General features: G+C 38.3%; 1 protein-coding gene across 1 annotated transcript in view; it reads left to right on the plus strand.

The window, feature by feature from the left end:
* pex1 (peroxisomal biogenesis factor 1) overlaps positions 1 to 18,100 on the plus strand; it is an 84,688-nt gene that overhangs the window by 28,501 nt on the left and 38,087 nt on the right. Inside the window, exons 5-9 of the mRNA XM_048606415.1 lie at positions 1,953 to 2,713; positions 3,952 to 4,071; positions 4,927 to 5,050; positions 6,844 to 6,953; positions 9,235 to 9,329. Coding sequence (XP_048462372.1) covers positions 1,953 to 2,713; positions 3,952 to 4,071; positions 4,927 to 5,050; positions 6,844 to 6,953; positions 9,235 to 9,329 — 1,210 coding nt within the window. The remainder of the gene's footprint in view (positions 1 to 1,952; positions 2,714 to 3,951; positions 4,072 to 4,926; positions 5,051 to 6,843; positions 6,954 to 9,234; positions 9,330 to 18,100) is intronic.

An 18,100-nucleotide genomic window follows, 5' to 3' on the forward strand; every position in this document is an offset into this window, starting at 1 on the left:
TCTTCTATCCACCTCCCCCTCTCTCCCTATTTATTTCAGAACCCCCTTCCCCTCCCCCACTTCTGAAGAAGGGTCTAGGCCCGAAACGTCAGCCTTCCTGCTCCTCTGATGCTGCTTGGCCTGCTGTGTTCATCCAGCTGTACACCAGGATATAGACCTTCATCTTTGTTCTCACACTGAACTTCTGATTTATGGGATGTTGTCAGCTTCTGTAAGGAGTACAAACATAGATAGAAAGATATGAGTTAAGAGCTGGAGAATACATGTCTTTATTCCTGCGTATTCGTGATAACCTTCGACTTCATTGTTAGTCAAAAATCTATCTGTCCCTGCCTTAGAAGTATTCATTGACCCTGCTGCTGCTTTATTTCTGTGAAGAAAGTTCCAAATATTCCTAACCCTGTGAGAGAAAATAAATCCTCATCTCCATCTTAAGCAAAAACCCACTTGTTTTCAAATTGTGTCCCCTAGCTCTAGGGGAAGCATTCTTTCAACATCCTCAAGTTCCCTTGAGATCTTAAACATTTTCATTAAAAATATCCCTATTTTTTTCTAAGCTCCAGTTGATGAAGGTCCAACCTGTCCAGTCTTTCTCTAAGATAAGCCCTCCCCCACCACCAAAATCCTGGGTACCAGTTGAGTGAATCATCTGTGAACTACTTCTAATATATTTGCAACCTTTCTCAAAAAAAAGCCCTAAACTGTACTTCGTATGAGCCCTTACCAATGCTCTTTATAATTCTACTTTTATTGCAAGGCAAATGGAATATAAATGATAACATTTCATTTGCTTCCTAACTGCTAGCTGTAAATTTTTTTTGCACAAATATAATTATTGCACAGGAATATTTTAGAAGGGCTGTTTCAGTTCTACAGAAGCTAGACTAGCTCTACCCCATAAAAATATTGATTTACTGGTAAATCTGTTTGACTGGGAAAACTACATACAACATTTCTAGACACCTGTAAATAAGGTGTAGGATGTAGGATAAGGCTGCAGATAAATAAGTTATTTGCAAGCAACAGTCATCACATTGTCAACAATTCTGACTTGAGCAGTGTCTCTGCTAATGATTGTTAAAATACATTCCACCTTTCATGTTTCCAGAAAAACTTTGTTCACCCTGTTTCTCAAAGGCCAGAAGGATCTTCCTTCTTTCGAAATGCAGTTCTTTTTTAAAGAACGATGCCCTTCCCTCCCCCCGCCCCCGCTACCTCCCATCATTTTATCAGTTCTTTGAGGCCATAAGATGATATGTTTGTTTTCAGAAATTGAGTCCTTTTTTAAAAAAAATCCTTTACTGAAGGGAGAGTCTAAATAGGTAAACAAGAATAGAACTGTTTTTTATTCTTAATTAGTTACAGAGCACATAATGGGGTACATAATGAACACATAATTAAACTTGAGTCAGATATAACAGGAGGCAGCCAATGTCATTCAGTACTTGAATTATTCCTATATGGTGGGGAGAAAAATGTTTCCTTAATATAGGTGCTTAGATGCATAGATTATTACATTCTTCCAGTACACAATGCCTTAAAATTGGTTACTGGTGTTATTTCCAGTTCAAGTTTGGAAATTTAAGCACAAAATCTAGGCTAACATTCTAGTTCATTAGAAGGAATGCTGCACTATCAGAGCTGCCATCTTTTAGATGAAATGTTGAACTGAGGCCTCATTGGGTAGATTTAAAACATACTATGGCAGTCTTTTGCTGAAGAACGGGGGAGATCTCCCCCATATGCTAGCCAATGCTTATTTCTGTGCTAGCGCCGCTATCTTGTCATTATTGCATTTTTTGTGGGCTCTTGCTGTGCCTTTTTTAACAGCAGTGACTACTTCAATTTACTTAACTGCCTGTGAAGTGTTTTAGGGTGGCCTCCATGTAAAAGGCACAGAAAAGATTTTTCTTTAGTTTTTATAAATAATAGCTTCCTTTTTTTTGTTCTAGGTTCCCTGACGCCTGCTGCTGCTTATGGAAGGTTGGAGCCTTTCACTGAACTTGTTGTGTCACCTAAATTGCGACAAATTGAAGGAGCTCCTTTAAATACTACTTTTGTTGAATACAGTTCTTTAAATAAAGAACCTAACTTGGGCAGCAGCAAAATTAATGAAAATTTTGAGAAACTAGGGATTGCGCATCCTTCCAAGAACCCATATGATCAACATGAAATTAATGAAAAACATGCAAGGGAAAATCAAGACTGTTTCAACAGAAGCATTTTGTCAAATATGTGGTATTTGATTAAAAATATATTCGCTGTAAATTCAGATGTTCCAGGCAAACTTCCTTCCAAAGTTGTTTGCAAACATACGTTTTTAAACACTGTTTCCACATCCTTTGAAATCGACTCAATATTCAGAGTGTGCAAAAGATTCCCTAGTAATTTAGAAATGTGTGGCTCAACACTTTGGAACCAAAGTCAGCCTGATACAGTTCACATCTTTTCTTGGAATCAAGATGTACTTCCTCTTAACAACAGTGATACGTTGATTATTTATGGGAAGCTGACAAAATTATTGTCACATAAACAACAAAAAGAAATATCCAAGCAAAATCCGCGAACGAAAAAGAAAAATATTGATGAAAATGACACAAAAGCCAGAGTAAATCAAGCAAAAGATGAATCCTGCATTGTTAAAATAATCTGCCATGGATGTGAGCATTTAAAGTGTACTAAGTCCAGTGGTTTTCATAGTGGAAAAGTTTGGGTTAGTATTGCATGTTGAGAATTGTGTTGCAATTTGTGTGTTTGTTTAGTAAATCCAGACACAAACTGTTTAATTAGGCTTTCTACAAAGTACTCAATTCTAATAAAGCAGCTCTGGAATAATGTGCTATAACAATCTTTATTTTGTGTATTATGGTTATAAAATGAACTTTATATGATCAGTATTAATTTGTTTCTTTATAACCAGTCTTTTGTTAGTATGTGTTTTGTTTTATTAACTTGTCTTCTATAAAGCACAGCACAGTACACGATAGTCTTGTCTGCAATCATTTTTGTTTTGTAACAAAAGCTTGGCTGAGTTTTGAACCAAAGGTGGTGAATCTGAACACCAACCTAACATTTAAATTCATAATTTTGTCTAGAACTCCAGTGCGGTAATCAGCTGCATTTTTATCCATCCAGTACTTCGTTTGCATTCATCTTTTCAGTTGACAAGAAGGCTGCTAAATAATCTTACGATAATTTCTGTAGAGCAGTGCAAAATAGTGATGTCCTGGTTATTTGTATCTCATTCAGGGCTATCAGTAAAACCAAGCAACTTTGTCTCATCATTAATATAGTACTACCTTTGCCAACATTCTTTGTGTGAAGTATTTGAGATGTTTTGATCTAAGGTTGTACAGAAACTCAAATATTTTTTTTCCCCTCTCCCACTCTTGCCCCAAGATGGAATTTTTGGATGTGGTCCTGTGAACCTATCTGATTTCAAGTGTCATCTACAGCTGGTACTTGAATTGGCATTTGGGATGGTGTTGATCTGTTAAATTTGCAACCTAGTTATATAAACATACTTGTACTCCAGAGACGTTTTCCATACATTTCCATCTTAACTATCACTATATTCTATAGATAATTCTGATTTTCTAATACTTAATGCATAAGGTTTACCTGTCTGAAAGTTCCAGAAGACATTTAGAACTTGACTGCATTTTTAATCAACCTCTTCAGTTTGTTATAACACACCTCTGGAGCAGGTGGAACCTGAATCTGGGCCTTCTGGTCCAGAGGTGTGGTTGCTACCACTGAGCCACAAGACGCCCCCCCCCCCTCCAGCTTGAATGTCATATATCAGGAAAATGGGAAAACAACTATCCAATCAACCAAATGAAAACTATCACTTGTAATTATATATACAGGCTATATAAAGGAAATAGTTATTGACTGTAGGCTATGTTGCAGTAGGTTGTTGTTTGTTTCACTATCAGTTTTTCTTGTCAGATTCCAGATAGTTTAAGAAAGAATTTGAATGTGGAAGCTTCTGCTGCAGTCAGGATAAATTCGTTAAAATTCAATCCTTCCCTTCCATCCAGAATTCAATTGCAACCCTTGCAAATGCTGGTAAGTATTGTCATGTAGCAAAAACAAGTAAATGTTTCCGGGGTGGGGGTACTGAAATCTATCTCTATAGATTAATTTTTTAAGTGGGAGCAAGAAGAGAACCTTTTCCCCTGACCTTATTGTTTCCATCATTGGGCTTGTCCTCCTATGTTCATTGCATAGATTACTCACTATTAGAAATTTACAAAGCAGTGACCTACATTTGGTATTGTGAAAATAAAATTGCATACATTTCTTGCCAATTATTATTATGGTGCAGAGCCAAAATTGTAACCAAATTCTCAGATGCAGTTAGGTCCACATCCACAAGACCAAACAAAGCCTTTTTTCCTATTTTTATCCTAGTCCTGTATACTTCGAATTGTAAATTTATGAGGTTTATTTGGATGTTTCAAAGAAGGCTATTTTATTTTGCACTGCTTCATTTATTTTGTAAGTAGCCCAAAGTGTTATAGCTATTTCCCAATTAACCTCTTCTGAGATGTTCTTGCACTCCTCTGGATCAGGTGGGACTTGAACCCAGAGGTAGGGACAAACAACTGTGCCAGTTGCTGTTTTGGCAATTATGCGAACGTTACAGATGAGAGCAAAGGAGATGAATCTGATTGGGGAAAATAATCTTGTTGAGTTTTAAATATTATTTTTAAAAAGGTGCATGGACTTTGGATTCCAGATAAATACTTGATGGATAGACTTGTATAGAGTTTTAGCTTTAATTGCAACATTTCTGAAATGGATAAAGTTAACATTCTTTAACTTTACAAATTTGTTGAATCTACTTTTTTTTATATTTTTAAATATTCAAATATAATTTTAAGAAACCAGTGGATTAAAAATGAATTTCCTCTTGTTCAGCCACAGGAAATTAAAATAGATGATGTTAAATCCTCCTTCCTTTCCTGGCTCAATGTTGTGAGCTCCGAGGATTTCCCATTTTTTGCAGCATTAAAGAATGTTGTACAGATACCGATTGCAGAACGTAAGTCATGAATATTAACATTGCATTAATTTGGTGTTCTGGTGTGTTTGGAAACTACTTTTTCAATTTTTGCACTAATCTTTGATTCTTTTAGTAGTAATTCACTTGCAGAAAAATATTTTAACAATGAAAAACAGTTTGTCTGGGAGTTGTCTTGTGATTTATTTGAATATGAAATGCTATTAGAATTGAATATCCTGCACTTGTTGTAGCTACTGAACATAATGTTCCAGGATTTGTGCAATTATGTATGAATTGGGTGTGCTAAAAACATATATTTCAGAGCTCAAACCAAGTATCTTGTATTTAGATGTGATTGCAAAGAAGGCAGTTCACAGAAGGTTCTCTCAATTAATTCCAATATGAAAGGCTTGTTATGAAGTCAGGTCAAGCAGTTTGGGCCTCCATTTGCTAGAATTTAGCGGAATAAGAGGAGATCTGATTGGGTATTTAAGATCTTAAAGGAATTGACAAAGTAAACGTGGGATTTAATTATTTCAGAGCCCCGTCCCCACCCCCCCACTCCCATTTCTGAAGAAGGGTCCAGACCCGAAAGGTCAGCTTTCCTGCTCCTCTGATGCCACCTGGCCTGCTGTGTTCCTCCACCTCCACACCTTGTTATCTCAGACTCCAGCATCGGCAATTCCTACAATCTCTGAGTGAGTTATAACCCTACTGCGAAGCCTCTTCTAAGGATGCCTACCTGGAACAAATTACCCTCCTCCCTCCGGAAAGACCTCAGTGGATCTCTATCACTGCCGCCCCCCCCCCCCCCCCCCCGTATTTATTTCAGAGCCCCCTTCCCCTTCCCCATTTCTGAAGAAGGGTCCAGACCGAAACATCGGCTTTCCTGCTCCTCTGATGCTGTCTGGCTTGCTGTGTTCCTCCAGCTCCACACCTTGTTATCTTCCTAATATCTCCGAACTTAGGATGGATGTTTCCTCTTGTTGCTCAATCTAGAACAAGAGGTCAGAGTTTCAGGCTAAGAGGTGTCAGTTTTAAAACACAGGCAAGGAGGAATTACTTCTCTCAAAGAGTCCTGAATCTGTGGAATTCACTACCTCGGAGTGTGGTGGATGCCAGCATACTGAATAAATCTAAGGAGTTGATAGACAGTTTTAATTAGTCATGGATTGAAAGTTTATGGAAAGTGGAGTTGAGGCCCAATGAGATCAGCCATGATCATATTAAATGGTGGGGCTGCTTTACGGCCTGAATTGCCCACTCCTCCTAGTTCTTGGGTTACCGTATTCTTGCTTTTAGAACAGACTAGTGAAATGATTAATTTTTGTTTCTGCAAATTCTTCAGTCTTTCATTACATTTGCCTGACCATTGGTTTTGAACTAGGAGTGAAGGGGTGCCGAGCTGACATGCGTCAAAGAAGGTTCGATCCAGGTTGCTGTGCAACACAGTAATCCAATACTTGATCCACAATATTTGAGGACACTATTAGTGATGTTAGTTTAATAACTCTCAAATCTGGTGATGGGTTTCTGTATATTTTCTAGTACTTTCTGATACAAATCTGATTTGTAATATTGTATCCATGACTGTTATTTGTTACTTGTGATCATTGTTAGATAACGAACTAATAAGTATAAATAAATGAGTTTTTTAATCCATGCTTTTTCCAGACAATTTATTTTCTTTTATTTCTCTGAATATTCAAATTTGAGGTTTGCATGAAGATTTAAAAACTTGGTTATTGTAATTTTTTAAGGAAATATTTTATTTGAATGTTGAAACTAAAAGTAATATTAGTCGATACAAAAACAAGTATTATGTATTGCAGGTGAGATCGAGTTTATGCTGTTTGTAGAACAACTTGCAGCAAAGTCAAACACTGAAGGAAGTTTATGCTTCTTGTTGTATCCCGATTTGATTAAAGATATATACATTGAGGTAACTATGTTATAACATCAATTGATTATTGTTAGTTATACTTTTATAGTGCTAAACGGATGACTTTCTCTTTTTGTACAAAATGTAAATGCAGCCTACCTGTTAAGTAACATTTATGTCGATTTAGTTTGAGATGGATGCAGATCCAGGGTTGGTGACATTGACTCGTGCAAATACAATTTTATGTAATGTTTTCATTTACCTGTTTCTTCTTGTACTTACGCACAGGCATAAAAAGGCAGTTTTTTTTTAATAAGGAGAAAAAAGTATTAAAATTTCCCAGCATGCTAATATAAAAGAGTCAGCTTCTAATCTCCGCGCACACAAGTGAGAGAATGGCATCACTGTAGATCATGATGTATATAGCAACTCCATCTTTTCAACACCAAAATCTGTTTTTACATACACAAAGCCTGAAAGTTGATTTCCCCATTTCAAATTTTATTTAACCATGAAATGCACTACTTGTACACGTTGTTGGTCGCAATGTTTTTTATCCCAGAAATGCATGTTTTACTTGCCTACCTGCCTGATGAAACAGAATTAATGCTGTTAAATGGTAATTTTTACGTTTTGCAAGTATTTACATTTAAAGTTATCTCCTTTTTGTTTTGTTTATGCAAGTCCGTGATATCAAAGTAAGGATTGATAAAGTATAGAATTGTGAAGTGAAAGTGAAAATCACTCTAGTCCTGAGGATTATAGGCGACTGTCTCATCAGAGAGAGGCCACTAGTTGTGAATTTAACCTGATGGTCACCGTCCTTCAGGTGAGGTTGAGAAGATTGGGCCTTCATGGTGACCTCAGCCAGTGCAGAAATTGAACCCGTACTGTTGGTGTTACCCTGCATTGCACACCAGCCACCCTGCAACTGAGCTTAGGTATCCTTGTGGACAGCATAAGGAATACTGCTTATTTGTGCAGGGCATGTTCAGATCTGAAAGAACTCATGAGATCACAGGGTGTCATTGACAGAATAAACATCCATATTGCATGGTCTAATTTGGATGTATGTGTTAAGAAGCAATTTGAAGATCATGTTCATATTGAACAGAACAGGTGAATTGTTGACAGAAAAATACTTTCTCGAAGTGTGGGAATATTCATGCTACCTCGCTTGATGTTATATAAGGCATTATCAAATTGTGGTTTGCTGTTAGTGCATTAGTTATCATCAGATCAATGCAGACTATCCAATTCAATATAGATGGAGTATATACCCACCTCCAGAGATGTGTCATAACATATCTGAACAAGTTGATTTAACAGTGTGTTGTTCCTGTTTGGTTAAACTGAACGAAATGCAATTTTTCTGTTCCAGCCCTTTTGTTCTTTCAAGTTTTTTTGAAGTTTTAAAAACAGGACACTTATTATGCAGTTGTAGCCTCCCTACATCTGAATCAAAAGACCTGAGTTCAAGACCTACCTGCTTCAAAAGAGTGATAACACGTCTGAACAGATTGATATTTTTAAAAAAAAGGCTGTGTCCTTACAGCTCTTATCGCACATTTGTAGTGTCCCTGCCTCTGGGCCCAAACATCTGGTTTGAGTCCCACTGGCTCAGGAGATGTGCCATAAAATATCCGAATAGATTGGTGAAAATACGTGAATTGTAGAATATGCTGCGTAGTCAACAAAGAAAAAATGGTTCTTCCCTGGAAGTTTTTAAAGAGTGAAGCAGACACCACGGGTACTAGAGTGCATTATCTTCCCTTTCATTACTAGTTTGATTTGATACTCATCCTTGCCTTTTGACTTTTTTCTGTTATTGTTATGTTGCTCCTTGTGTGCAGTGATTGTAGTTGGATGAATGGTTGACTTTTGATAGTGGGTGATTTAAAAAGAGTCGAGTACTTAACTGGCAGGGACTTTGTTTCTGAATAGGGAAAAGTGAAAACTGAAAGATTTATAGATTTACAATAAAATCTTTGCGTTCTCTGAAAGTTCTTTGTTCCCTCATTTGTTGTTTTATTAAAAGTGCTTCACTACATTAAATTTGATATCAAAGTTGAATTGATTTTCACTAATCTCTGCATGCTGGGAAGCATTAATCATTTGATATTTAATGTACATTCACTTGATTGATATTATCTTGCAAAATCATTTGTTTGGCTATCTCTGCTTAATATTTTGCATTTGTTATCATGTATACTTTGAATTAATGAAGATATAAAAATGTTTTTTCACTTTATCATATTTAATTGTAATGCAAGTAATACATTTTATCTTTTGTTTTCCTAAATCAGTAACATCAGTAACTGTTATACTGCTTTCTGCAAAGGTGGTTATGCATCCCGCAACTATAGACACTACTGTGGTGCAGACGGTGGATGATATTGACCAGATTCTGCCATTTTACAAAATGAGCTGTTTGGGGTAAGAAAATGATGGACTTAGAAAATAATACTTCTTACATAAAACTAGCGTGGAGTCTTGGGTCAGTGGGCTCTGAGAAATGCATTTTTTTTGTGTCGATAATGCCAGCAGTTGCAAGTTATTTCCAGTCTCTACTCACCTACAGATGAATGCCTAGAATTGTTTCCTGTTCTGGCATTAAAGTGTAGAATTCAGTTTCCATGTTGACCATTTCTTTTTAAGGAAACTCTTTCTTGTAAATGTAACTTTCCTAATAGTTTCCAATCCTGTTATTTATGTTTATCACAATAACAGTTTTTATCATACATCAGAATAAAACCTGTAAGATATGTGATGCATATTTTCACAGTCCAGCTCACCAGATGCCTTTAACGTCTCTCTCAGCTGTTCCTCCTGTACCTAACATGACTTCTTTCCCCACAACTATGCCATTTCATTTACAACTTCAGTTTCACAACCACCAATATTAAATAGGAAGTAACACTGAGTAAATTGTTGAAACTGAGAATTGACAAAGTCCCCAGGCCCTCATAGATTTCATCCTAGGTTCTTAAAAATTAGCTAGTGAGATAATTGATGTGCTGGTTTTAATTTTCTGAAACTCATCCGATTCAGGGAAGATTCCTCTTAAATTGGAAAATAGCTAATGTACACCTTTATTCAACAAGGGAAGGAGTCTTAAAGCAGGAAACTACAAGCCAGTAAATTTGACATCTGTCATTAGGAAAATGCTAGAAGCTATTAGTAAAAACGTTATCGCAGGTTGCTTTGATAAGTTCAAGGTAACCAGGCAGAGCCAACATAGTTTTGTGAAAGGGAAGTCACGTTTAACTAATTTATTGGAGTTCTTTGAAGCAGTAACTTGTGCTGAACATAGAGGGGAACTAGTGGATATATTATGCATAGATTTTCAAAAGGCATTTAATAAGGTGCCACATCAAAGGTTATTATGCAAAATAAAAGCCCATGGTGTGGGGGTAACATATTGGCATGAATAGAAGATTAGCTAGCTAACAGGAAGCAGAGAGTAATAAATGGATCCGTTTTAGGCTGGCAGGCTGTCACGAGTCTGTGCTACAGGGCTGGGCCTTAACTTTATTTATTTTTTATATTTAAGTAGTTTGAATGAAGTGACTAAAGATGTGGTAGCAAAATTTGCTGATGACATAATAATAGATAGGAAAGTGAATTGTGAAGAGGACATAAGGAGCTTACGAAAGGATATAGGTAGGTTGCGTGTGGGCAAAGATCTCGCAAATGGAATACAATGTGGGAATGCGTGAAATTGTCCATTTTGGCAGAAAGATTAGAAAAGAAGCATGTTGTCTAAATGGTGAGAGGTTGTAGAGCTCTGAAATACAGGGAGATCTGGCATCCCATTGCATGAATTGCTGAATGTTAGTATGCAGTTACAGTAATCAGGAAAGCTAATAAGCTTCTATTTTATTGCAAGCGGAGTTGAATGCAAGAGTAGGGAGGCTGTGCTTCAATTATCTGGGGCACTGTAGAGTCCTAGTCACTATATGTAGAGAAGGATGTAATTTTGTTGGAACCAGTTCAGAGAAAGTTTTTTTAGACTAATATCTGAAATGAGTAGATTGCCAATGAGGAAAGGCTGGACAGGCTAGGTCTGTATCTTCTGGAAATTAGAGTCAGAGGTGACTCAATTGAAACATATATGATCCTGAAGGACCTTAACTGAGTAGATGTCAAAAGGAAGTTTTCTCTTGTGGGAAAATCGAGAACTAGGGATCGTAGTTTAAAACTAAGAGGTCACCTATTTAAGACATAAAGGATGTTTTTTTTTTCGCCCAGAGGATTGAGAGTCTTTGGAATTCCACTTGTCAAAAATCAGATAAAGAATCTTCAATTATTTGTAAGGAAGACATAGACAGTTTCTTGATTACCAAGAGATGAAAGTTTTATCGGAGTTATGTAGGAATGTAGAGTTGAGGTTAAAATCAGATCGGCCATAATCTTATTGAATGGCGGAGCAAGCTGAAAAGGCCAAGTGACCTACTCTTGTTCTTTGTTCGTGTGTTTATATTCCTGTCAGTGCTTAAAAATGGTCGTTCTAAAGTTGGGGCTGACAGACCACTGGGAACCAGAAGTTTCAAAGATCTGTGAAATTATGTAAGCAGGATCCACTACATGGATGGCAGGAATGTTGCATGTCAGCTGGCATTTCAGCATGTTCTAGTGCAGATAGGGAAGTAAACAACAGGTGCTGGAGGAAGAGTCCTTTCCAAAAGGAGCCATCAGACCTAATCTTCTTGGTTGGCAAATCTGAAAGATTATGTGGGGATAAGTGTTTTTGAATCTTTCAGTTGAGGAGAAACTACAAGTTTTTACATCACCATACGTGTGAATATTCTCAATATCGGACAGCCCCAGTGAAATATTATGTAAATCTTTTTAATATGATGCTGATGATCCTTATGTTCGGGAATGTAAATATGCAAGGAATGTCTCAATTAATTGAGGGAGAGAGTTGGATGTCTGTAATCAATTCACTTGAAAAGGTGACTTCCTTTAAAGAAATACAAACCAGTTTCCATATCAGAGTATGAGGTTGCTATAGTCCTGCTGGAAGATAAGGCTGCTCTTTTTGTTAGAGAGAGATAACTGATTGTGGTTTAACTTGAGGATCACCACACCTCAGGTGAGAGGAGAGGTTGAGAAGGAGAATCTTTCATGGTAACCTTGGGTTGTGCCCAAATTGAGCCCACTATTACTTTGCATTGCATAACGGCCCTCCAGCCAACTGAGCTAATCAACCTCCATTGCTAAACAGTGCTATTTTTGAATTAAAATAGTAAAAATGATTGCACTAACTTTCAACTTATTCACATTTTCTTCCTAGTAACAAAAAAAAATTGTTAAAACCCTCAAACCTCTTCAAATGCTTAAGGTCTCCTTTTTACAAAATAATCACCCTTTTTAATGGTGATATTTCTTTGTTTTTGCATGCATAAACCAACTTGCCTAATGATCTAAAACCTAAGACTCTGAACCGTTCTCACATACCAGACCCTGTCCACTATTGAGATTAGTGCAGCTAGACATACTTGCTAACATTTTCACACCATAATGTCTTTTTTAATCCCCACCGCTTCAACACTCACAACATCATGCTCCCAGAAATTGGAACTATCTGCTGCTGCAGTCCATAGTGCAATATTTCCTGACCACTATTTCAGCTTAGGTAACCTTGTTGGCATGGATTGCTTGGGCCAAGGGGCCTGTTTCCCTTTTGTATACCTCTATGTCTCTGTTTGGCTACCACTTTCACACCCAGAAACCTGCTCCCAGACTTGAGGATCAACTCCAATATAGTTCTCCAGATTGCAAGAAGAGTAAACTAGCCCAGCAATCAAAGGTGGGCTGGTTTTACTCTCCCTACAATGCAGATAGAGGCTGTTCGGTCCATTGAGTCTGTAGTGACTTGCCAAAGAGCATTCTACCCTATTCTCGTAACCTGCAACCCCACATTAAACATGGCTAATTCACATCCCTGGTCACTATGGGGCAATTTAGTATGGCTGGTCCACCTAACTTGATCATTTATGGACTGTGGGACAAAATTGGAGCACTCAGAAGGAACGCACACAGGCACTGGGAGAACATGCAGACTGCACACAGACCATTGCCTAAGGCTGGAATTGAACCTGGGTCCCTGGCACTGTGAAGCAGCAGTGCTAACCACTCTCAGTATAGCCCACACTCTAGCCTTTTCTGCACTACTGATGGACTGGTATGTAATTTTGATTTTTGTTTCCTTTGTCCTTTCTTAAATAGTAAGGTTACATTTGCCACCCTTGATTCCGTAGGAACTTTTCCAGCATTTATAGAATTTTGGGAGATATCCACCAGTACACCTTATATTTCCAGGGTCACCACTTTAAGTACACTCGGGTATATTGGGATCCCAATTATCAGGTGCTGGAAATTTGTCAGCTTTCCACTTTTGCTTCCTCCTCTTCCATCTTTTATTTCTATCCTTGCTACCCCATCTGTGTCACTGCTTAGGTTCCCACAACCCTACCATTCTAGCTTCAGTCCTCCCCAGTAGCATTTTTTTTTTAAATAAAAAGCCCCCTTCTCCCAGGACATTGGTGCCAGTCCTGCCCAGATGTAACCAATTCCATTTGTACTCGTTTCACTTTCCTCAGAGCCAGTCCCAGTGTCCCAGGAATCTGAAACCCTCTCTTACTCCGTTTTCACCATGTATTCATTGGATATATCCTGTTACTCCCTAGCATGTAACCCCAGTCATAATCCTGAGACCTTTGAGACCCTACTTTTTAAATTACATCCTAAATCTCAAAACTCAGCTTGTAGAACTTCATCCCTTTTATTTAATCAATATCATTAGTACAGTTTTGTATATTGTTCACCTTCCCCTTCAGAATTGACTGCAGCCTGTTTTAGACATCCTTAACCCTGGCACCAGAGAGGCAGCATACCATCCTGGGATCGCTCTTGCAGCCGCAAAAATGCCTGTGTTCTTATCAATGATGAATCCCCTAACACTATAGCTCTGCCAATCCACTTATGCAGCACAGCCACTGATAGTGCCATGGACCTGGTTCCCATTGTTATCCCCTGAGAATACATCACCCCTAACAGTATCCAACAATATATTAGTTAAAAAGGGGACAGCCTCAGGGTCATCCTGCTTCCTGTGTTCTGCCTCGTCGTCACCCATCCCCTTTCTCTTCTTTTCAGTCTTACTTGCAGTGTGCGCACTTTATGGAACATGCTGTCCACAATAATCTCAGCATTGTAATATCCCACGTTCAGTCCACTTGCAGTTCGAGCTCCGCAATGCAGTTAACCAGTAGCTACGTGAGTGTCCATGACTTTGTACATAGCGCAGGAGATGCAAGCTCTGCTGCTATGCCCTTTAGATTAAGCCCCTTAGTTATTCCCTTTAGACAATGCTAATTATGCTAAGATATTTTTCCACTCCAAACACTCCCACTACAATCCAAAATTCCTACCTTATTTTGTTTAAGCCAATGGAATGTAGCAATTTATTTAATAGAAAAAGTAGAAGTACTCACTGATCGTACTCTGGATGTTTTCTAATTTACAGCTATTTAACCTACCAGCACTAACTCATCTCCTTACCAGCGCTATCTCTCAAAGTTCACTGTTCTGTGCTCATGCTGCTTCATCCTAAGGAAAGTGCTAAGCAAGCTGTCAATCTTCATTTTTAGTAGTCTTCCATTTTAGAAGTTGGAGCCCCTGTTTGAAACAGGCAGGCAGCTCATAAATGTTTGCAAATATTGAATTCAAAGGATGACCTTCATCCTCCAGATGTTGTTAAGACTCTGGATACCATTTTCATCCCTTCCTGCCTGACAACGGTCATTTCATGCTCTTGCCCCCCAATGATTGGCAGTCTAAGTCGGGAGATGGCCACTTGCAGCTAAAAGCATCATGGTGTACAGTTGCAAAGTTGGATGGAGTTTTATGGAAGAGCCTGATGGTGGTTGATTGTGTGATTTTCCTCAAAGGGAAAGTTGAATATAGTGCTGCATTTGGACATAGACTGCTTCAGTATTTGAGGTGTAGTTAATGGTGGTGAATATTGTGCAATCATCAGTGAACATTTATATGACCAAATGAAATAGCAGTAGACAATTCAGCCCTTCAGGCCTGTTCCACCATTCACTAAGTTCACAACTGATCAGTTTGTGTTCCAAAGTCACATTCCCAACCAACCCTGATAACATTAGGCAAGGAAATCTTACTAACTTCACCTTAAGAATATTCATTGACCTATGTTAATTTTAGGAGTGGGGGGGGGGTGCTTGTGAGCACTGTAACTTCACATAGGCAGTCAACGATTTATAGCAATTTTCTGATAGTTTGAATTTAAGAAGCACCACTTTAGATATGATAATTTCTTGGGTAAATAAAGTGTACAATCATGACAAATGGGGATGGTTCAATGACAGCAGAGGACAAACAGGTTGTCTGCTTCTTAAAGTGGTGGGGGCAGCATACTGCTCTTTAGCCAAGTGTTGGGGAACTCTTTCCTGGGTCTTCCTCCATTTCTTCTGGTCAGTCTTCCGTCTACCTGATGAGGATTCTTCTCTGGGGATCACTCAATGACAACTACTGCCTGTTAAGCCTATTTGATGGGAACCCTGTAAAAATAACTTCTCTCTGCCCTTGAGCACTTATTGTTTTGTCATATTTCTAGGGGCAGGGGCAGATTATTTTATGTCAATCAATTGTCTGAATCTTTTTGGCCAGCAACCATGAGACAACTACACATGACATCAGATGACCATTGTCCCTTGCCCATGTCCCTTTTAAAGGTTAGGTTTTGCTCTGAAAAGGAATAAAAACTTACTTTTGAAAACAGTACACTGATAACGGTACATTTGGCAACAGATAAACTGTTAACACTATTACAATGGGCATAATGATCTCTGTTTCTTGTAATGCTTCTCTTTGTGTATGCTTGTCTTTGTTTTCATATGCTAGAATTTTGTAAAGTTAATTACTGCTGTAAGACAGTTAAATGACATCTCATACTACAAAGGTAATTCTAGGAAAATTCAGATTCTCGTTGACCCCAATACTGAACACCCCACCTTCACCACCTTCTGAGGCAGAATGTTTTAAAGTCACATAATCCATTGACGCAGGGAAAAAAGCCTTTCCTGTGCCGTAAACGGGCAATCCATAATTTTAAACAGTGTTCCCCAGTTCTGTGTGTAGCTACAAAAGAAACATCTTTTCCACCTTGTCAAGACCATTCAGGATCTTTTATACTTCAATCAAGTCAGCCCACAGTCTTCTAAACTCTAAAGGAAATGAGTCCAGCCTGTCAACTTACAATTAGAAGAAAAGCCATTCATTCCAGGTATTAATTTAGTAAATTTTCTCTCTGACTGACTGCCTCCATTGCATTTACATCCTTCCTTAAGTAAGGAGACCAAAATTGCACATACTATCCAAGATGTGATCTCTCCAGTGCCCCTGTATAGTCAGAGTCATACAGTACAGAAACAGACCCTTAGGTCCAACCAGTCCATGCCAAACATAATCCCAAACTAAACTAGTCCCACCTGCCTGCTCCTGGCCCATATCCCTCCAAATCTTTCCTATTCATATATCTATCCAAATGTCTTTTAAATGTAATTGTACCCGGATCCACCACTTCATCAGGAAGTTCATTCCACATGCGAACCACCCTCTGTGTAAACAAAAATATTTGCCTCATGTCTTTTTTAAATCTCTCTCCTCTCACCTTAAAAATGTGCCTCCGTGTCATGAAATTCCCTGTCTTAGAGTTGATGATATTTGTCTTTTCCCTATCTATACCTCTCATTCTTTTATAAACTTCTATTAGGTCATGCATAACACACTTACTTCTATGTTCAGATCCTTTTGTAATAAAGTATAGCATCTTGATTATGTGCGGTAGTGCATATACTAACTCATTGTGAATTACACACCAAAACACCCAAATGCTTCTGCACTTGTTCTGTATTTAAGTTATATTCTGCTTTGTTTTTTATTCTTCCTATCAAAGTGAGCAACTTCACATTTTCCCTACACTGTAATCCTAACTGCTCAATTTTTGCCTACTCACCCATCGTATTTGTATTAGGCTATAAATTCCTTATGTCATTTTCACAGCATATTTTCGTACCTATCTTGATGTCATCTGCAAGTTTAGCTACCATGCTTTTGCTCCCCTCAACTAAGTCTTAAATGTGAATTGTAAAAGGTTGAGGCTGCAGTACAGATCCTTGTGAACTCCACTAATTGCACCCGCCCATTCAAACAAAGAACCAGCCAATCTTCTATCCTAGCTACTACATTATCCTCTACTTTCCATAGTAACATTTGACGTGATACCTTATCAAGTGCCTTCTGCTGTCCAAGTGCCATATGCCTTGCTGTAAAGCTCCCCTTTATCCATGATGTATGTATTCATAGAATCATTAAATCATATCGTAGAATCTCTACAGTGTGGAGACAGGCCATTTGGACCGTCAAGTCCATACTAATCCTCCAAAGAGCATCCCATCCAGATCTATTGACTCCTTTGAAGAACTCCAATAAATTTAAACATGATTTGTCTGTTGACTAAGCTCTGTGGACTCTTCTCAATTACTTTGAGTTATAATCATCACGTTCTAATCTGGTCTTCTGATTTGGTCAGTGGTCAGGAGGGTGTGATGGAGGCAGGTAAGAGGACCCAGAGGGCAGGAGTGTCAACCTCTGTAGTTGCTCTATAAATTTGAGTCTCTCGGCCTGTTTTGGTAAGAGTAGGGACTGCAGGGTACAAACTGACTAAGACACTTTGGTACAAGAAGACATTCAAATGGGGGAAGCAATGTGCTATTGTTCTAGTACTAGCAGTTGTAGTCATAGTAGGAATAGAAGAAGAAAGCATAATGAAGGGATTTGAGACCATTCTCCATAATAGAGTGAGACACCAGATGGCTGTGTTGCCTGGCTGCTGACAGGGTACCAGATATCTAGCTGCACTGGAACACCTTGGCTAGAGGCATGGCAAGAAGGGAAAGTTACCTGGATTATTTGAACCAGTTATGTGTCTGTGTCTGTACTTCAGCCTCCAATTCCAAGTCAAAGCTGCTCGAATTTCAAACTGTTATGGACCAGACCGGACCCTTTCAAAATATACTAAGACGATAGTCTATACCCTAAGATAACACGGTGTAGAGCTGGATGAACACAGCAGGCCAAGCAGCATCAGAGGAGCAGGAAAGCTGACGTTT

This window comes from Rhincodon typus, chromosome 2, assembly GCF_021869965.1.
Source record: "Rhincodon typus isolate 14 chromosome 2, sRhiTyp1.1, whole genome shotgun sequence".
NCBI classification, from domain to species: Eukaryota; Metazoa; Chordata; class Chondrichthyes; order Orectolobiformes; family Rhincodontidae; genus Rhincodon; species Rhincodon typus.